The sequence below is a fragment of the Amblyomma americanum genome, chromosome 1, assembly GCF_052857255.1.
Source record: "Amblyomma americanum isolate KBUSLIRL-KWMA chromosome 1, ASM5285725v1, whole genome shotgun sequence".
Classification (NCBI taxonomy): Eukaryota; Metazoa; Arthropoda; class Arachnida; order Ixodida; family Ixodidae; genus Amblyomma; species Amblyomma americanum.
Genome location: NC_135497.1, coordinates 325,500,108 through 325,522,275, shown reverse-complemented (window position 1 = coordinate 325,522,275; position 22,168 = coordinate 325,500,108). Strand labels below are relative to the sequence as shown.

Sequence of the window (22,168 nt, the reverse complement as noted above, 5' to 3'; positions counted from 1 at the left end):
GCGGCGCATTACTCTCTTCGCTGAAGTTCGGCTGAAACTATGCGGGGCGGCTTCGAGAGAAGTGTTTCATTCGCGGCCGGAAAGGATTTGACCTTTTTTTTTTTCCGGCTCGCAAGTAGTGAGCAACCTCGCCAGAGTGGGGGTGAGATCGTTACCGTACAATGGGAAACAGCGGGAGACCAAAAGAAAAATAACAGCAGCAGCGAAAACGGAAAGAAAGCGCGCCGTCCTTGACAGAGAAATGTAAGCTCGGAACGAGGTCACACATATACGCACAACCAAGTCCGCGCGGGTGGTTTCCCCCCGTCGTTACACGAAGGAGAAAAGGCTTGTGCCAGTCGACCTAGAGTTCCCGAACATTCACACGTCATAGGTCTTGGCGTGTGGCGGGTGTGATTCGGCGTGACCGCGATTAAAACACTAAGCAAATACTATGGCAGTCGAAACTGCCGCGGGCAAGGCTTGCGTGACTGCGTAGACGCCTATCTGTCGGAGAAGTGAGCCGAAGCGCTTCCGCACCAAGTTAGGACTGTCGATCGATATCAGAACATTTTGCCCTTCGCGCAGCAAGAAGCGCACATCATGCGCCTTGAAACACGCCTCGGAAATGCGCGGCAGATGGGAACAATTCGGAATCCCTACTCTGCGTCGCCCTTTGATCGGTCGCCTTCACTTGCGTAGGAGTGCGACTTCGTTGCTGCTTGACGTCGCCGAGACATCCAGGCGGCGGGTGTTCCGTTCCCTCGTTTTTCCTCCCTCGAGCCGGTACTCGAGGCGCCGCCGGCAACTGTAGTGAAAAGAGAATGACTCGTGTCCGCCTGCATCTTTACAAGAATGACGACAGGAACGGTTTTCTGCCACCTCGTGCGTGTGAAGGAGCAGTCAGGTCATCTTGTAACTTTCACGTGCGCGTGTCCCGCCCCCGCATACAGATATATTCTTTATTCGTCCTCGTCTTGTAACATGTTCCAGAGCTGTGCGTAATAAAGGAAATTATTTGGCCGCTTTGTTTAAGCTGAGGGAGATAAGAGACATGACGCGATTAGGTATAGCGTCTAATGTCAGTTTTAGGACGTGGGCCCATGGACAACGCTTCCGCTAGGGGCAAAAAGGTGTTCTTGCTCTGACTCTTTGTTACCTTTAGGCCACCGCTAGTTTCCTGCCTAAACTGGAGAAAAATGATGCCGATGATTTTATTTTCAGGACGCTAAAGAAGTTTTCCATAGAGAGCCATGAGTGAAGTGTCTTTATTTTGCTTGAGGTTGAAGTTGAAGACCCATTTTTCGTAGCTTTTTTTTTTTCGCCCAGAGAAGCTCAGCACCAAGTCAGGGGCTGAGTAACTGGTCTTTGAGTAATTACGCTAAATGTAGAAAAAAAATGAAAAGTAAAGCAGCCTCTGAAGGAGGAAAGTTAGCAGTCATTTAAAGGGGCCTTTTTTTTTCTTAAGCACTGGAACGTGATTATCTATACGAAGTCATTATGAACCGCATAGACAATGTGAACGGAGCATTCTTCATATCGCCTCAGCAGCGCAACAGGAATGGGGACGAAACGGAAACAGCAGATAAGCGCTGTCTGTTGTTTTCATTTCGTCCCGTCCTTTTTGCGCTGTGGAGGCAATATGAATAGATACCAATTTGCCTAAATTTCAGCTTCTTACTCAAGAAGCATTCTTCATTCTGGCCTTGCTTTCCGACTGTATATATTCGAGCACTATTTTAATGCACGGAGAGATTTTCTACGATTATTTTAAATGCCTGAAACCGTCTGAATTTTCGTCTCACTTTTCCAGTGGAGTCTGACAAAAAAAAAAACAACAAATAAACGGAGCATGTGACTCAGGTCTTAGGTGTTGTGCTTGCGGGAAACGCAATTGCAAATTGTTCAACAATCGTTCATTCCATGCTATCCCGGATGACGCAAATTATGAGCGCTGAATTAGCCGAAGCTTTGAGGGCAGTGTACAGAAACCAGTGCGGTAATATGTACAAACTATAAAAACGGCGAAGTGGCTGAATGATGCACGACCTGTTGCGATTAAATCTCCTTTATCCGCGTGTAGTACAGCTTTGGAAGACAACATTTATACAGAGCATAAACGATGGAGAGCAATTAAGCGGGAAGTTAATTTGCACGCTGCAGCCTAAGAACTGCGAGAGGCACACCTAGATATTTTTGTTCACTAGCTGATGCTATATCTGTTTTATAGAATGATTGTTTAATGGACTGCTTGATTGAGCCAGTCCTTCAATGACTAGGTGTTCCACTTTCCATCTGTCTGCTCTGCGCAGGTTCCGCTGGTTAGGAGCCAGACCTCACGCCTCATCAGCCTCGACGCAACCTCGGGCGGCGCAAACTGTAGAACAACTCGCGCATCGTTTCCGGGTGCTGCCTTACCTTCCTCATCCAAGCGCATATGTACAGTTCGGCGATCACCGAGAGTGCCACTGGACGGGCCCCCGGTGGTTGATTATTGTTTTCGCTATGTTTTTCCCTCAAATCGCGCCACTCACAACTCCAGCGCGTATTTACCCTACGGCCGGACCACACTTCAACCGACCCTTTTTTCCAGATAACAGTCACCCCACTAATTTATTTCTTGAATGAATAAAAACACATGTGTACACGCCGTTTTTATCATCAAAGAATGAGTCTGTTTTTGTCGTGGCCGTACGTGTGAGGGCGTTTTCAAGGGACTAGCTGGTGAAATGTTGTTCGTGCCAGAAATCCGTAGTTAAAATGCATGTTATTTTGGACGATGACGCGGTAACATCAGAGAAAGCCCCGTGCACGCATATTGGCAACGAGAATTGCGCCCGTCGGTGACTTCTTGAGATTTGATATAGTTACTTGCATAAACCCTCAAGCCGAAAAAGTGTTTAAAAAGTGTGGAGTTTTTAAAGTTAAGCAACGGCTTCAGTGAACCGGCAGCGGTCGATAAAGGAAGGGGCATGAGCTTATGACCATGCGAATTTATTAGCTTGACACTTAGGAAGATCACCGCGGCAGCACAACGTAGGATACACGTTTGGGAGGCCACTCTTTGGGCAGAGCGTGTAAAATATTCTCGGTAAGTGGCTCAGAAGAAAAACACCCTGATGATGATCACAAGCCTGGTACATGCGAAGTTCATTCGCAACTACTGCATGCCGTTTCTTTGAGCACGATGCACGAAGAACCAGAGGCGCATCAGCCGTAGAAGATTCGTTTCGTCGGGACCACGACTGATTATATCAGCTGCAAATACTCAAGAGCAATGCGCTCCATGGGCGGGTCCTACCGACGGAACGATTAGAAAGATGAAGCGGCGCGCTTCTTCTGTCTAATCGTTCCTTCGTGTGCGTGTTTCCTTTTTTTTTGTCGTAACCGGTTTAGCGCAATCCCCCGCCCATTGAACAAGCAACTAGCCCCTATTAATGCCTTGCTAGGATACTCCGCGGTGCTCAATGCCATGGCAGTGTGTGCTTGTAGTGGGAACCAAGAGGGTCTGTAATGCCTTGTAGCGGCAGTGCTGAGAAATGGTGAGCTTTAAGCGGTTTGCAGAAACAGTCAGCAGCGGCAGAAAAATGAGCAATGGCGCCAAGAACTGTCAAGCAAAATTAGCTCTCAGAAGCTGCAAAACAGTAAGAACTTCTTCATAGAAATTTCTTACCTATGACGACATATTTACAGAAATATAAGGAGTCAGTGCTCAATTTCACGCGAAAACATCGTCCGGAACAGAAATCAAGGGCTCTTGGCGCACAGTACACCGGCTGAAAAGGCAAGCATGAATTCGAGCTGAGGTAACAAGTTGGCTGAGGGGGAAAAAAAAAAAAAAACTCGATGAAACTCAAGTAGGTTCGGTGGTACAAAGGTCCTGCTGCGTTATAGCAGGGGGCAACGTAACTTGCACGGGGCCACTGACTCTCGTGCGAAGCCCGCCCAGTCCGGATCTCTCCGGCACAAACCGCTTTCTCCTCCAGGGGCGGCTGGCAAAACAGTGCGCGCGTGCACGCTGGTGGAACAAAGCTCATCCCATTGGCGAGGAAACCCTTTCTTGCCTTCGACGTCCATGCACTCCTCGTCACGAAAGCGGCCGCCGCGGGCCACGGGCATGCCGAAAGTGGGAACCGGTTCAAGAGCGAGTTACGGAGCAACAGCTGGGCCGAAGCGCGCTGCCTAGCGCGCCCCTTTAACTCCTCCTCTCTGACCATCGCTTCGTGTTTCAAAACTCGCTTCTCGGCTGCTTCCGAAGATTCGATCACGGAAAACGGATGACAAGCGTAACATTAACGTGGGAACGTGAGCCAGGGGCGACTCGCAGCATACCATTGAGGGCCGTCTTTAAAGAATATGAAAGAGACACTTGGCCAACAAAAGTTCAAGACAGTGCCGTAGAGCGCGACCTGGAGAGGATGTGCAGCTCGCGGTCATCATAGCCCCTCCCTGCTGGTCTGGGGCATGCGGTGGTCCGGGGGTTCTACGTCCTCATAGAGGGGACGCTGGTCGAGAAACACGAAGCAGTGGCGTTCGGTGTTGAAGTGGCCCATTTTGTTTATCTTGAGCTTACTGACTCAGCGGACCGTTCTTTGCCGATTGACGTTGCTCTTTCCTGCACTCTCAATTCCGATTGTATTGTAGCCTTGCAGAAAATCCACCGAGAGAAACTTCGACTGCCTTTTTCCAGGCAACTGTTTCCTGCAGTGTAAGCGTAAATATTCAGCGTCGTGAACCGGCAACAACGCCATCTGCAGCGGTAGGACCAACTTGCGACACTTCAGGACAAAGGAAAACGGCTTAACAAGTGTTTTTATGCTGCCTGACCAGTTTCTGCTATAGTAGGCTTTAGTTTCGTCCATGCTACGGCAGGCGTAAGCAGCTCCTCCTCACCGCACAGAGAAAAGCAGGCTAGTAGCCAGTCTAAGTATAGCGTACAAGCGCTTACGTGCGCTATGCGCAAGCACTGTGCGGGGCGTTACGCTGTGCGTCACACCGGCGCTTTTAATTTAACGCACGGAAACACGAACGAAAACTGCAGCAGCGACATCTGGTGTCGAAATAAAAAAAATATTTTCTGCCCTTTTTTTTTTACACGAAAGCAAGGACCAGGTAAGTCGTACTGTACCGGTAGCCAGTTCAGCCTATGGCTGTGTTTGCGCGTTCCCCTCCCGAAGAAAAGCTAAATCATCCGCAAATACAAACCGTTGAAGAAGAGCGGGCTTTCTTTGCGCTGTACTAAGTACAGTTACCATGGAAACACGTCAGAAGAAGCATCAGTGCAGCACAGGTGACCCACCTGTGATAGTGAGGCGATCACATGAGAGAAGAGAGAGAAACAACATTTATTGTCAAGAACTTGTTGACTTTAGGCGGCTGGACCTCAGTGTGACTCCCGTACAGGGGTGACTTCCAAGGTCCAGCTAAAGAGAGCTTCCTGTGTTGTCCGTCCGTGCCTCATTAGCATACATGAGAGAAAACGGCTTCTTTCACGGCGTCTTGGTACCAACGCGTTCGAGATACTTTCTTAAACCTGTTCTTTCCTTTCCCGCACGTACGAGCGCCGGCCAATAGGGACATTATATGTCCGGGTTTATCGTGCAGGAACAACGCAGCATGCTAAGTACATGAAAAAAAAGCGAGGGTTTTAATCAACCCACGAATGTATCCCAAGGTTGGGTAGCAGTCCTTGAGGGGCAGGGATCGGAAACCTCTACGAAATTCTGGCTCCATCTAGTGTTACGTTGCGCAGATCGTGCACGGCGAAATTCGGGAGGAAACGACGCGAGCTCCGTGGAACGGACAAAATAAGAAGAAAAAAAACGAAAGCCGATTAACCAATGAGACAAGTGGCATGGAGGGTACCATGCAGCGCTCTGGTTGACGAAGCGTAATTACCAGCCGACCAGCGTCCCTGACAGTTGAGCGTGCTTCATTTCATGCAGGGATAAATGTAAACATCGGATTTCTAGTTTTCTGCACACAGGTGCCGGTATGAAAGAAGCTTGTGTGGAGGTTGCGCTCTGCACGATTGGTTGGGGTATGCAAATTAAAAAGGAAACTGTGAACCCCTTTGTAGGGATTACGGATAGGTTAGTTTCACTACGTAATCGTAGCGTGGAGCGGACGAGCTTAGTACTAAAGCGCCTCAGTGGAGCATATGCGATTTGCGCCGATCATTGCTGCAGCTGGCTGGAAGATCATGCCCATAAATTCTGTGCGAGCGCATTTTTTTTTTTCAAAAGGAAGTTGTTTATGAACACAATTTATTTCTCATATGGCAATATTGCAGCATGAAAATCAATATACCCGCAGATTCCACCTCGGGCAACTTGTACTTTGCAGCTAGTTATTGCCGAAACCGCACCCATTGGCTTTCTATGGCAGTTTGAACTACTGTGCGTGTGCGCAGTACAAGCTTTAAAAGCAAGATTTTGCTACTCATCGGAAAATTAGACCATTCGCATCCATTCGCTCATAACATTCTCTTACTATGTTCTACAAGTGCCCCACAACTGGAAGTGGTGTCCAAGAAAGCTGAACATGGCTTCATGCTTTGTTCAAGAGCCGTGTAAGCACGCGCCCCATCTCTATCCTCTATGCCTGACGGCGATGCGGTGCTGCGAAACGAAAGATATGGTACATTGAGGCCAATCGGGATAGGCCACTCGGGGCACAGAAAAATGCTTCTATATATTGCGCAGCGCTGAAAGCTGTGAAAGGAAGCTTGCATCACTACACCTTTGTTAGTCGTCATTCTCAATGCGGGCACCGTTGTCGTCGGTGACTGCAATTTTTACGCTGCATTGCATGCGTAAAATATACACTACTGGCATCTCTTGCGAGAAGAAAATGAAATAGAGGTCTCCCGCTTGATCTTCAGCTAACCGCTTCACTGATGTCTTACGAATGATCTCAAAACGAGTGAAATAATGCAGGACTGACTGCTCGCCTTATGCAGTAGCACTTTGCTCATTGAGTGAGCTCTTTGTCCTGAGCCTGTAGCTGCAACTTACTCACCCAAACGGATTGAGCAGGCAGGGATAGGCAAATGGAGTACGTGTTAGACGAAAACTCTGTTTACGGTCGCGTCGAAAGTAAGGGCTGTATCTGTGCGTTTTTCTTTTTAGTCTGCGTTCTCTGTGCTGTGTGTTACATAGATATCTTGCCGGTTAACACAAGCATCTGCCCTCGCTGTTTGCGTTGTATGAGAGCAGCATAATCCAATTTCTATTCTATGCTGTTCAAAACAGCGAGGCATTAAAAAGCCTCCGTATGTCCTACGAAGTAACAATGGGGTCTTGGTTGCGAGCCACTCTTCGTCAGACTTATCTTTCCTATTCGCCATTGCTCACTCCCTCCTTTGATAGCGTAGCTTGCCGCTGCATGGCTTGCTAGCTGTCAACTCTGATGTCACAGGCGATAGCAGCTACTGATAAAAGGATAGAAAGAAGGGGTCTTTAGAGCAACGCTTTCGAATTGCAGATGTCACATTATACATTCGCTGAGGTGACGCGTTTTGTAATTGTAAAAACTACATTACTATCCTCTGGTTCGTGAACACTCTGGAAGCCCCACCATGCGCGTGCATTCAGTATTCAGTGTCTTCAGCAGCTTAAACTCCAATATATCCCCTTTTCCCAAGAAAGGGACATCACACCTCACGAGTTATCCATTAACCTATCAATCTTCTATTTTCGTAGCTGTGGTAATAATCGATAAACAAAAACTTTCGGCACTGTAATAGTTTCAGAGAAGACGCCGCAGCAGTGAGTGTCCTCTCATGTACGCTCCTTCAAGGCTAGAGCTGAACAACCTTAGTCGCCCTCATAGCATGCTCAAATGGGAGCTCTGTAGTGCGCAGGGTTTCCTCTCAGCAGGGATCACCCGACGTGAGTTCTTGCTTTTTCACGACCGGTGCCCTTTGCTATAAACGACGACATTCTATGCACCAAGACACGCGGGGTTATCGACACCACAGCACAAAAAGTTTGGCTTTCAAGCTGCGCGGGAGAGGCTGTTGACAAATCGCGTCTGGCCTTTAGCTCTCACGCTGGGGCTGGTGTAGCAGGGGCCATATGTAGCTGATTGGCGGACGGTGCAGTCACGTCCGCGCGTCGCCTTTCGGCTTTTCACGATTCCTCTAATTATTTTTCTTTTGCTTCTTTAAAACACTGCATGCACTGCAGCCTCCGGCAAGCGCCCATGCTTTCTGCGCGGGCGTTTCTTCACCCTGGGTTTTTTCACCGGACGCCCACAGGGAAACGACAAATGGCCCGGCCGCGCAACTCGTCTTTGTGTTTGTATTCCTTCGCCATCCCCATGCGCGCTCTTGGAGCTCGTCGTCAGGTCTGGCGAACACGTGACGGTGGCAGGAGTGCCCAGGAGTGGAAGATCTCTTCTCCGACGACCACCCACCACAGCGACAAAGTGGACTGTGCACCCATTGCAAATTATGTAAATAGAAAGAAGAAGAAAGGGCTTGCACGAGCTCGACGTCTGTGTTTTTTTTTTTAATCTGGTTTTCATTTTTCGCCCAAGGGGCTTCCCGGGATCAGAACAGACGAAGCGGGGAAGAAATAAGCAGCACTCTCGCATGCAAGGACGCTAGGCCTATACATCGAAATGTCGCAATGCCGTGAACGGGACCGCTGAAGAGAAACTGCATCCGGAACGGGACATGCTTGCACGAGTCATTTATTTATGCTCCGCTTTGCGCAGCTACAAAGAACGTCACTGCAGAAACAGGAAAGAGAAATTGATTTGAGCACTTTACCTGAGCATTTTTCTTCACCTGACTATTCATCCTATCCTTAATTGACAGGGAGGTGTCAGTTTTTGCAAGCGCATGGTCCCTCACATTTCTCAGTTTCATGTATGAAACCATATGTTTTCCTTTAAAAAAACGGAGTAATGAAGAGGTAAAGTAAATATTAAAGAAGCCTCTCCAAGCATACTGACTTCCAGCCTTTGAATATATCAGGCGTCAGAATGAACCACACGCCGCATGTCCGACGGCATCCGGAAGCGAGCCTTCTTACAATGAGAGAATCATATTCAGGAAACATTCCTCCCGCACATCTCCCGAAGATACCCCTCTCTCTCTATGTCTTGTCCTGCCGGTCATTCGATATGCAGCCCTGCTTAGCAAGAGCAAATGACTTTCTTCATCCCTGGTCTTCCACCATCAAACAACCGATGTCCTCTGCAAAACTTTACTTGCCATGAACAATCTTCAAGCGCTAAGTGACAAGCTGACATGGCCTCTCCGGTCTCCATATCAAAGGACTATAGACATCAAATTTTCGGTTTTGTGTTTTCTTTTTTCAAATGATGCATTAGACGTTAGTATAAAAGAATCACCTCATGACATTCGCCTACGACTGCTAAATAATTTATAATCGAATTTCTTCTTGATGCTGTTCCGGTTTCATCTTCATCACCCGGACGATGGCTGTGAGCTGTAGTTAATGTTTACTTCACGAGAGGCGTGGAAAAAAGCCAACACAACTTTTGATGCGTCGTTTATTGTCATTACAGTTCTCGAAGCAGGCTGGTTTAAGTGTTTAAAGTTTTTCATTAATTAAAACTACGAATCAGAGACTATATTTCAGTTTTTTTCGCGGATCACGTGACCTGAACTCTAACAGTACATCACAGCTATCATTTAGTCCATGAAACCGAAACCGAAAAAATCACCAAGAAGAGATTTAATTTTAAATTATTTAGTGGTCGTAGACGAATACACATGATAAACAATGCATTTTAATAGCTAAAGCGTCATATGAAAGAAGAAAACATACAACTAAACTTGGTGTCTATGCTCCTTTAAGCACTTGGAGTCTTCAAATAATTTTACTATGTATCCGTGCTAAATTTTTAGGCCTAGACACGCTTGGGGAACGCCACAACAATAGGGCCCAGATAGAGGAGCGTCCGTACGCACAGGCTAGCCGGCGCGTGTTGTCATATGTAATTCGTACACTCTCCGAAAATATCTGAAGAATACAGTAAAATCTAGACGATATGAACATAGTGACACAGACTTTGGATGAGCAATATATTTCAAAAGTTCCGCCCTGACTGTGTCGTGCACAATGCCTTCAATTTCAAAATAAAGCCAGCGTTTCCTCGAGCAGTGGTGGCTGATATGTATTGGTGGACCTGCCGGTTGAGCATCAGAGGCCAGTCGGGCCGGCTACAGTGAAGAAGGGAATGTCTTAGGCACAACAGCGCCTCTGTCATGCAACCATGCATATGCACGGCCAGCGTCGCTAAATGCTTCTGCAAGTATGTACAGTCCTGGTCAAAAGTCTCAAGGCAAAACGCGTTTCGCTTCAGCCGCATAACAGAGCCATTACGGCAATATTAAAGACCAAGTGACCTTGAAATAATAATAATAATAATTGGTTTTTTGGGGGGAAAGGAAATCGCGCAGTATCTGTCTCATATATCGTTGGACACCTGAACCGCGCCGTAAGAAAAGGGATAAAGGAGGGAGTGAAAGAAGGAAGGAAGAATAGGTGCCGTAGTGGAGGGCTCCGGAATGATTTCGACCACCTGGGGATCTTTAACGTGCACTGACATCGCACAGCACACGGGCGCCTTAGCGTTTTTCCTCCATAAAAACGCAGCCGCCGCGGTCGGGTTCGAACCCGGGAACTCCGGATCAGTAGTCGAGCGCCCTAACCACTGAGCCACCGCGGCGGGGCGACCTTGAAATGCCAGCAGTAAGTTTCTTCTTGCGGTAGACAAGCTTCCTGATTGACCTGTGTTTTGAATGATCCGATATATGGAGCATTCTAGCAACATTCATTTCGTTAAAGGTCACCGCTGTGGCCTTAAGACTTTTGACGAAGACTGTACATTTGGACACCAAATCCAAGATCCTCCTAGACGGTTAGGCAACTGAAAACAAGAACAAATCTGTAGTCAGCGAATGGACGCACACCTTTGTTAAGGTACACTTCGCTATGTAGACAATCGGGACAGTCGACGACACCATTGAAAAAGCAAATGCTTTGAATTAATTGAACAGGGACAATTCAAACGGCGTATGGGGGCGACAGCCAAAAGACCGGCGATGTTCTGCGATGCTCCTTGAGCTCCGAGAATCTCCCGCACAACGAAAGAGAAGCCTAACTGAAGATAATCAAATGCTTCATCAGAAATATTATCAAAATTGAATTTAAAAAATGCATTTTTCCCTTTGGTTGAGGTGTTTTTGTTTCGTTCGGTTAAACCAAATTTTAATACTACTGATACTTTGGGATGCTTGGGAAATTGATACCAACGAGATTTGACGCCATCAATTAAGGACCAATGTTTTCTGCCCGTAACATGAAAGCACTCTGTATAAACCTTCATTATATCGGCTTGCAAATGAATGAATGAATGAATGAATGAATGAATGAATGAATGAATGAATGAATGAATGAATGAATGAATGAATGAATGAATGGTTTGGTTTGGTTTAGGGGGTTTAACGTGCCAATGCGACTCACGCTATGAGGGACACCGTAGTGAAAGGATCCGGAAATTTCGACCACCTGGGGTTCTTTAAGGTGCACTGACATCGCACATTACACGGACATCTAGAATTTCGCCTCCATTGAAATTCGACCGCCTTTCGGGTCAGCAGCCGAGCCCCATAACAATGGATGAATGATTGAATGAATGAATGAATGAATGAATGAATGAATGAATGAATGAATGAATGAATGAATGAATGAATTATATAACGGCTGCTCTAAAGATGACCAGTCCAAATTTTTAGTAAAATATTTGGCCTTAAAAAATAAGTACTCCATAGAAAGTCGTGACTGTAATCTAAACGTTACACCAGGGAATGGAACGTTGATTCAAGAAGAAATAACTTAACCTACGCGCCAGCGTAAAATCGTGCCACGGCGGGATATTTGTCACCTCATCTGCGTCTCATTTGATGAAAAAACGATAGGAGCATTGCAGCAAGGCAATATATATATATATATATATATATATATATATATATATATATATATATATATATATATATATATATATATATATATATATATATATATATATATATATATATATATATATATATATATATATATTGCGAACTTCTTAAAGTAAGAGCGCGATGAAGCTAATTACATCGTGATAACACTTCAGAGGGAGCCCATTGTTGCACCGCGCTACTCAGGAAGGTATCTCCAGCGCAACCGGTCTGGGCGCAATAGTCATTATTCGCATCCTGCTTTCTCGCGAAACACAGCCGAAATTCACCTGCGCAGCGCCCGCCGCCGACCCGCCGCGCCGCAAGTTGGAAACGAGCGGCGGGACAAACCCCGACGTTCTCTCCCTCTTCTCTTCCGAGTGTTATTAGCGGCGCCGAGGGGGTGAAGGGGGCAGAGAGCTCCTGAGTCGACGACAGCCGCGGTGCAACGGCGTCGTTGCCCGTGCCAATACGATCGGTGCGAGGAGGACGGGGGGGGGGGGGGCAGAAGTTGACTTGGCAAAGGGAGAACGTAAGAAAAGGCGAGGTGGGCGGCGTCACCAGCACAACCACGCCGGCAGCCTTGAATGAAAAAAACAAGAGGGTGAAAGCTACCTAGTGTGTGTGTGTGTGTGTGTTTGTGTTAGAATACGCGCGTGTGCGAGTGCGATGAGGCAGCGTGGGTCGTGTATATAAGGGCCGCGGTAACCTCTGAAGGGACACCATCTCCAAGCGGTGCGAGGAACGAGAGGTTTTCGCTGCACCACACGCGCACCCTCGGTCGACTCTTCTTCGTGTGATCTCAACCTGACGACATGATGAAGGCAGCGGTAAGTGCACCTGGACGGTCTGACGGCGTACGCGCTCCTGCTCGAGCGTTTCGCTCTGCGCTCAACGGAGTTGGCACTCCGAGCAACGTCTCGCACACTGCAGCCTATACCGTCGGAAAAGCAGAGGGGCACATCAGTACAAACGATTCCGGGTTTGTACTAGTGTTCCTTTGCTTCTCTCTGCCGCCTGTCCTCGCCGCTGCAGCTTGCGAGGCGCATTTCTGAAGAGAAATGCAGAGTTTGAGCGCTTTCAGCGAACAAACCGAGTTGGGAAGGCCGTAGTGAAAGCCAGCTCTGCGACCTACTCAAAGCGAACTGGTAGTTCGTTGTGAGCGGGTTTAGCTGGTGTCGACGATGAGTAGTGCTTTAAAGGGACTGTGAAGACAGATTATATTTAACCTGTGCCGATAGGCGACCGCATTCTGATTACGAAGAGACCAGCATCGAAAATGGAGATTTTATAGGATAGAAAAGAACGGAGACCGAAATACAGATGTATTTCGGCCGATTTCGTGAGTAAACTGCGGTGCGTCGACATAGTTTTTGCGGACGTGGACCCCAGAAGCAAGCCTCTACCGCGTTATAGTCGATATTCACCAAGAACATAAACTGAACGGCGTTGTCCTCAGTGTCCCTTTAAGCCACAAAGGCCTGTATTGGGATCTCAAAGTGGTCTAGCAGAAAATTAGAGGGTAAAATGCTCAGGCGCTAAAGTCAATATTTAATTTAGAAATGTTGCCATGCGACTTCGCGAAGTGTAAAGGGACTGCTGGAAATGTAATAGGTTTAAGGCACACCAGAAACCTTAAAAGTAGGCGCTTATGAATTTCTGATGGAGAAGTTCCTTGCGTTAATTCAGGGCAATGCGAAAAGAAAGGATTCAGCGCCGCGAGATGGATGAAGCGCAGCATAACCAGGGCCAGCATGTAGCTCGATAAAAGAAAATGAAATGAACTGTGATAATAGGTATATCGTTTAGGCAGTGATTAATTAATGTGCTCCGTGATGTGCATCTTCAATTTTTCTGACTATTATGAACGCAGGAAGTAGAGCAAGTGTGTACACACAAAGAGATCAAATAGTAGTAACAGAATTTGTTTGCTGCCGGTTAGGCTCCGACGCATCGAACTTTGCGCGATGCGCTCGAATTAGTGCTCTTAGTGGCCTCTGCGGAAAACTGAAATTTTCTTCACACGACAACCAAAATTCGGCAAAATATTTTTGGTTAAGTGGTTAAAATTACGCTCTCGTTTCGGATAGCGAGAAAGGGCAGTGTAAGACAACTACAGACAAGGAGCCCGCATATCGCGAGAGGGCTAAACGTTGCAACAAATTGGTTTCCGACTTATATGAGGGACGAATTTCAAAGAAACCAAAACCAAAGAGAAAAAAATTGTTAGTTGTGGTAGGCATGGCGCCTGGATAAACTCAAACGTTTGACTGGGCCAATATCACCGGCTGTGTGCAAGTGGTCGCTCGCAATTTCTTCAGCGTACAATGGTGTAAGATGTGGCTAAGAACAAACAAGCTTCCTACTTGAGACCTCTTTTTACTAAAGCGTCCTATCGGGCTGAAAAATAAAAATATTTCCACCGTAATAGTTCAACGAACAGCAGTAGAACTTGTTAAAGGTGCTCGCCGTCAGAAGAAAGCAACAAAGGTAATTAATAACAAAGCGGGGCAGTTGTGCGTGCTTTTTATTCCAAGCGAGCACTAGATTATTCAAAGCTTGTAGAAGGCAGCACTAATGTGAGCGAAGCTTTAGCACACATGAAAGGAGAATGCGAAAAAATCGTGATTAAGCCTTCGTAGATCAGGAGCGTTAACTCGTGTAAAGTCAAAGAAAGGAAAAAAAAAAACACACGATAGGCTCTGTGAACAGCACATAATTTCCGAGTACAGGCCATCTGAATCGAATTGTGACGTTGATAATCACACAGACCTGCGTCCAAAGAGGGGCAACACCCATGAAGCAGCGCAGTCACTCTATATGCCCCTGATCTTACGTGCTCAGAAACACTTGATCTACAGTGGCCACAAAAATAGTGCCCACGATGTACTGACGATTTTTGTGTGAGCGGATTTATTACGCGCATCACGAGTAAAAAAAAATTAGTTGTCGTTCACGGCAACACTAATTGACAACAGCCACGGGTGAAGCCACAGAAAAGCAGCAACTGCTGCTGGCAAGGCGTTTTTTGCTTAAAAGCTCGCATCCTTGGAGGTCATGTTTTTGCGGAAAGATTTGCATGAAGGGCATCTTTTGTTGCGAATTTCTACCGCAGCCCACGACCTCTTCGGCTCGCTCATAACCGCTTTCATACGCTCTGCAGGGAGAAGATCACTAAAGAGTATTACTGTACGTGAAGAGACACACTGATGCAGCCCGTATGGCTATTCATTTTGCGTAGACAGCAGATAAAACGCACCTGAAATACTATTCAGCGCATTAGACTGATTTTACCAGTATAAACGCTTAAATGACCGGACAGTCTGCCTCCAGTTCGTTGGGGAGCGTCAGGTTGACATTCTACAGAATGGATGCAGTAGGATACACAGGACAATAAGAAAAGTTTAACCCATATATGCTTGTTCCCTTGCACTTTCAAACTTTGCGCACTCAGGCCAGATCTTGCGGCGAAAAAGGTGCTGACACAACTCAGACGAGAGTGGGGACACACTTATTTGTCTCGTGTAAGTGCTGTTTTTCGCCGCAAGATCGTACACCAACCAGCCCCACTTTTCACCTTGTGAAAGTATCAGGCCAGATCTCGTAATTTTTTTCAGTATGCAATGCGACAATGACGAAACTTACAGCATATTCATTATGACGAAAGTTTGCAGAAATTAATTCCCGAAAGAGGCGGCGAAATAGAAGCTGGCTTATTCAGAAAATGACAGTAAAATAAAGCAGACCACATAGCACAAAGTGCGGTGCAACTAAAATTGCATTCAACTCGGTGGCATAGGCTGACAGAAGAGCAACCTTGTTTCTTTCATTCACTGATCCTTGTCTACCAAGGAATTAAATTCCCAATACATACAGCGATATTTGTAGACCGCGGTAGGACGTGGCTCTTGAAACTAATCGTTCGTCTCTCTAACAATTTTCAAGCGGTTACAGTTATAGCGCGCAAAAATGTAATAAGCAGACTGCGTCCATATAACGCTTCCATTCCTCAGGTTTCGCACATTGCTACAGTGTCACGCCTTATCGCACATCCATGAGAAAAATTATCTTTTTTTGTATATGAGGAACTGTAAGCCAGCTGTGAAAGTGCATAGGTTCACATCTGAGTAAACCTCGCCATTTTTGTTTCCGATTTCCAGCTGGTCCTCGCGGTCGGCTTGGCCGTGATGGCCTTCGTGTCGTGCGCTGACGAGCCAGAAGTCGCTGCCACCGAGGCACCGGCCGCAGGCAGCACCGAACCACCGACAACTGAGCCGGCCGCCGACGGAAAGGGCAAGAAAGAAGGCAAGGAGAAGGTCGAGGGCCGCGGCGGCATCTTCGGACCAGGCCTCGGTTACGGACCGGGAATAGGCCTTGGCTACGGTGGCTACGGCTACCCAGGTCTTGGATTCGGAGGCGTCGGCTATCCTGGTCTCGGCTACGGAGGTCTGGGTTATGGTGCCGGTCTCGGATACGGTGGTCTTGGCTATGGAGCAGGATACGGAGGCGGCTATGGAGGCCTTGGCTACGGTCGCCTCGGTTATGGAGGCCCTGGCTACGGCGGTTTAGGTTACGGCGGTCTTGGATACGGTGGTCTCGGCTACGGCGGACTTGGCTACGGTGGTCTGGGCTACGGCGGCCTGGGTTACGGCGGTGCTGGCTATGGCGGATATGGAGGCGGATACTACGGAGCCGGTCGAGGCTACGGTCAGGGTGGATTCAACTATGGTGGTGGAGAGGCTCAGAAGCGCGTGTATGGCCACACCTCAACCTATGGCCAGTCGTCCTCGTTCGGTCTGCAGGCCAACGCTGGCAGCGCGTACGGCGCAGGTCACCAGGCCGGAGGAGCCGGTTTCGAGAAGGCAGCACATGCTGGAGGAGCTGCTGGAGGACAGTACGGTGGTGGCCACATTGGCGGCGTTGTTGGCTGAGCCACTTCCCTGCATGGTATGCTATTGCAATCATAACTGCACACAATATTTCCTCGGGAGAAAATCAAAGCATATTGAAAAAGAAATATATACATATATACCTATTTCAGGGTGTATTTTAAGTGCACCCTCAAATATGTGTTTTGTTGTGCACTGGGTACCCAGTCATCGCTCATAACAGATGGTAGTGTGAAACATTCATAGCCTGGGCTACCATGGGATGGGCAAGCGTTAGGAATATCTGTTCACGAATTTATGGTCTACGCAATTTGTTCGGAGGACCATGGAATGATGGGCAACTTAGCTGGAAGTGCAACATGGACGACCATCTAAGGCTCAATTAGCCGTTAAACGATTAACTGCTGGTCCATCAGTACTCGAAAACGTCTCAAATGCTAGTTAAACTCTGTGAACAGGAAATGCTTCGTCAGAAAAGTGACTAAACCTAATTGTGGTTACTGCAGGGCAAGTTGGTGAGCACTTGGAACTGCTGAAATAATGATATCTGCAGCTAGATTTTGCTCTTGAGCCAGTCTTAAGATTGGCTTCCGGTTTGCACAAGGCAATAACAATGCATGCTGTAAAAGAGTGCTTTTTGATTCTCGCCAAATATTATCGCACTTTGGAAATTCGCCTTTAAAGTTCATAAACTGAAAATGGCTTTTATTTGTACGTCCTCGTTGTAATATCTTTGAAATTTTTCTGAAATTCGCGTGCCTCTTCACAGAGTTAATTGCTGACATTATAAATCGATTAACTTATGCTGCAGTTAGAATTAAAAACATACCGAACTGACTTTGTTGGTCAATTCCCAGTTTATATACACAAGTCTATTGAATTTTTTTTATTGTTGCGTGTTTTGCGATCCAGGCGTGTGGAACATTTACCTTCAGTGCGCAAATTTCAATGCGCCTTCATGCTGAACAAAATTCTTATCTGAATGTGGAAATTTGTGAAATTGTCATTCTTTCTTTGTAAATCCGTGTTACTCCACTCTCATAGCCGAAAGCCTGGTCCATCCTACTCCAACCGAGTCTGCGACAACGAAGAGCTGGATTCTTCATCGACACTGCCTGTCCAGGAACTTAATCATTTTCAAAACAAGCACGCTTCGAAATAAAATTTGCTCATATCATGAAAGATAACTTGTCTCAAGAAAACAGACGACCCTCAATGGTCGCCAGAAGGCCTGTGTTTGTCTGTGAATACTCTTGTTTCAATAAATGTTCCTGTTTTCCCTACGGCGAGCTTCTATGAAAACGATGACACGCAATGTCAGTAGGAAGAAACGAAAGGTTGCATCATCAACGACGAAGTCATTTTTTGCCTTTTTTCATTTATTGCCTTTTTATTGCTTAAACGTGCATTTGAAGATAAGCATTGGGGGATAAAACATAAAAAATTACAATTATTTCTAATACGTCGGCTGGTAAAACCGCTCGCAAACTCATTTTTTTAGTCCCACATTTGCCCCATATGATGATAGGAGGAGGAAAATATGTTTATTCACTAGAGTTGCACGTTGTCCTACGTAGAACAAGGGTCAGAGTAAAACAGGTAAGAAAATGCAGGTTACATCCTGCCGAGCATGTCGGCTTCGCGGACGAAGTCCTACACAGAGAGCAGCATGTTACGGGCGTTGACCACTGGTGGTGGCGTCGTGCACTTTTTCAATGAAGTGACTGCGTGACCTCTGCGTTTTGTACTTGTGGGTTCCAAACCAGATCAATGCCACAGCAGATGCCGGATGGTCGGCGGCTCTTTGGTGTCGCATGTCCAGCAAGCAACTGGCTCTAGGTCGACTTCTACCTGGTTAAAGCGCCAGGATTGTCTTTGGTAATGTAAGCACGCCATCTGGCAAGGACGTCTTCCGTGAAAGAGACTTCATGATAAAGACCATTCCTTAGAAGGCATTTCTCGGTTGCTAGCTTTGATCTTCTGGTGAGCGTACACCTAGAACGCTTGTGGGTGAGCGCAATCACTGCCGTTTCGTTTCTGATACAGTGTTCCCTCTTATAACCCTTTAGCATTCTACTCTCGGATACCCCTCCAGTAGGCAGCCTTATTTACGCCACGATGATCTACTCTGCTGCCAGACTTTCTAATTGTTCGCTCACCTGGACTGTTTAATACAGCACGGTGGTTGTCGCAACCAACTTTTATTTCAATTTTCTAAGTTATGTACATTCAAGGAAAAGTTCTTCTTCGTTGCTGAGGGATAGGGTGACGAATTTATCAACTAGTTTCATTCACGCGATATACTATTGGTGCAGTGGTTTTAACCAATACGACACGTAAGGCGGCATGAAATTGAACTGTGGCTTCCTCTGCGACGTAGTCGTACTTACAATGGCACGAAAAATGACCCGGAAGCAAGAATCGGGCGTGAAGAAAACAATAGTCACCAGTGATTAAACCTTCGTGTCTAGTTTATTGAAAGCCTTAGTCTTTATTTGCGCTGTTTTAAATTTCAGAAACTAACTACCAAAGGTTATCTTTGACACAAGAATGTACACATAATTAAGTGTTGGCGAGAAAAATTCAATATTGGAGATATTCAAACTCGAAAAATGACCTAATGAATCGGGACTTCACGCCGGGTTTAAAACTTTACATTGAATACCACAGGAAAAAAGCGCAAGCAAATCTAAATATGCCAGAACTACCACAAAAATATTAGGAATTTTTGGAAAATAAGTGAAGCATCGCTATCATCACGTTTTCTAGACTTTGCTGAATAAGAAATCCCACGTTGCTATAGCGAATTTTCAAATCATTGCGTGATCAGCAGTGTTCCCGGGAAGGTGGAGGAAAATACGTTCAAAACAAAATTTTCTTTATGAAGCTGAAGTTTTTGGCATCACACCTCAATGCTTCTTTCTTGCTATGCAGGTAACGGAAGGTGTTACAATTATTCCTGCTGATGCATGCCTCAAAGTGGGCGTGCTCCTTTAAATATCAGATTTGCTGAATTTTCCCATGCAAGAGCCAAAGGAGCCGTTGCGATGGACGTCACTGTTCAGGGGTGTGGATAAATTTTTACCACGTTAGGTTGTTTTCGCTGGTGCCAAGGTTTCAGTACGCTAGCATTTTTCTCATTTTGTTAAAACGAGATGCGGCCTCCACGGCCGGATTTGAAGTACACAAACATCCCCGCTGTATAAATTTATGTATAATTTTTGCTTTTCATCCTTTTGGGGAAAGGGAGCTTCAGAAGCCCCGTCGACAGTGCGCATGAGATGCCAGTGCACTTTACACCACCAGAAATATACGAATGGCTTTCTCTGGGTTCTTGTTGAACGTGGCGTAAAAGAAACCAAGGCATGATGACTGAAAACTTCGGGACTACAAACGCTACCATTGAACTAAAGTGGCTGTTTGAGATTGTTGGTCAGTGATCACGGTTAAAGTATGCAGCGCGAAGAGACAAGTAGAAGTCCTGTCCACTTCTTCCTTCGTCCTTGTCTTTTCGCGCTGCATTCTTTAACCATGCTACTATTGCGTAAGGTGTCTGACAATGATATTAATGAGGTCATTAAAGAATCGTTGGAGTAACGATCGTTAGATTTTCTTGACGGGGATGCTGTGCTTAGGGATGTCCCTGGGCAGTCGTCGCGCAATTGCCATGGAAATAATGATCGTGAAGCAAGCGTCACATGTGTTCGGGATGAGCCTGAGACTCCGTAAAGCAGTGAGCAGGCTCGCTGAACGATGTTCTCTGCGAGCACCGTATGGCAAGACAGCCTATGATTATGCGAAATATTACGGAATCATTTTGAGACGACGTCGAAGTGCTATGCCCAGCGCACGCTGGGCGCAGAACGCGATGCCTAAGGCAGCTCTAAACGTGGCGCTCAGGTGCCTAATGTTAGGGACACTACAAATAGCAGCGTGACGCATGGAGAGAGAAAGTTTTTGTGGGCAACAAAGCATACGTGGCAGTGTGAAGGAGGGAATACTACGTGCAGCCCACCGTGAGTGGGCGATGTAGCAAGTAGCACGGCTCCAAAAGCGGTAGCGAAGCGATGCAACGCAGCACGAAAGTGCTCACCGTACATGGTTCATCTAGAACGAGACGTGAATGGGCGAGCGCGAGGACGTGGAGTCGTGGTGGGAGGTTGAAAGGCTTGATCGCATCAGTCCCTACGCAAGGCTTAAGGCTTCCGGTGCCTCTCTAATGCTCTGAAAGTAAAAAAAAAAGTCTGCCGAGAACACTGAATGAAATTTGAAGATTGACTTTAGAGTATGACGGGGGAATGATTAGTCCACAAGCACCTCGGCTCCATTTTTCATTTTTTCATCCTGCAATGCGATCTTCTACGGAGTTAGAATTTAGTCACAAAGTTGTCACGTGGATGTGTGTCTGTATAGAGCTTCCACCGCTAAACGCTGCAGACTTTCTTTGGCTAAGCGAACCCTGACAAGCCGATTTATTTCGATTTATGCGGGTTTATTGCGTAAGCACTTATGTGATGGTTATCGACCCCGAGCAAAATCGTCTGTAGTCTACACTACGGCGGGGCCTAGTCATTCCGCTTCCGGTAGCCGAGCTGAGAGGATTGCAGGGTCATGGGCTCCAGCGGAGTGGCGATAGCGGCATTTGCCGGCCGCGGCAAGAGGCTTGAGGTCAGTGAAGATAAGGATTGCCAGATCGTTTTGCCGACACTGCCCACAGGACGTGGTGCTTTCAGCGCGGTTTTTCTTCACGGAGACGTGCGAGCGAGGCCCTTTCGGGTCGAGGATTTCCGTGATGCCCTGGCTGAAACCGGTACGCTCCCCGACGTGGTCGCGTTGGGGGCGTACCAAATCAACCATGTCTTGGCGGTTACCTTGAGGAGCGGCGAGTCAACAAAGAAGCTGCTTGCATTCAACGAGCTGCAAGTGAAGAAACGCCGGTGCCTTATCATCGACCCGGAAGACCTGCAGGTAAAGCTGCAGCTGCACTGGATGATTCACGGAGTGGTCGACGACGACATACGAACGGCGTTCGCGTCGCTTAGAAAAGTGATGGAAGAGACACGCGAGCGGTGGCGGGCCCGAGGCGTCGATGACAAGGGATCAACGACAAGGACCGTCCTACTAAAGCTGAAGCCAGGCATGAAAGCGGACGACCTGCCACACCAGGTATCCCTCGCCGGTGAGCTGGCCCTTGTCGTGGCGCCTGGACGTCCAGTGCAGTGCCTGCGCTGCCACGGGACGGGTCACGTGCGCTGTGAATGCGAGGTTCCTTGCAGTACCAAATGTAGGCGGTTTGGCCACGTAGACAGTGAATGTG

At 47.1% G+C, this 22,168-nt stretch overlaps 1 protein-coding gene across 1 annotated transcript; it reads left to right on the top strand.

Annotated features, from left to right (window-relative positions):
- The first annotated feature begins 12,640 nt into the window (after positions 1-12,640).
- LOC144115455 (uncharacterized) lies at positions 12,641-18,134 on the top strand. Its single transcript, XM_077649855.1, has 3 exons — positions 12,641-12,792; positions 16,123-16,909; positions 17,896-18,134. Exons 1-2 carry the CDS (start codon positions 12,778-12,780, stop codon positions 16,891-16,893), a joined length of 786 nt encoding a protein of 261 aa, XP_077505981.1. The 5' UTR covers positions 12,641-12,777; the 3' UTR covers positions 16,894-16,909; positions 17,896-18,134.
- The last annotated feature ends 4,034 nt before the right edge of the window (positions 18,135-22,168 follow it).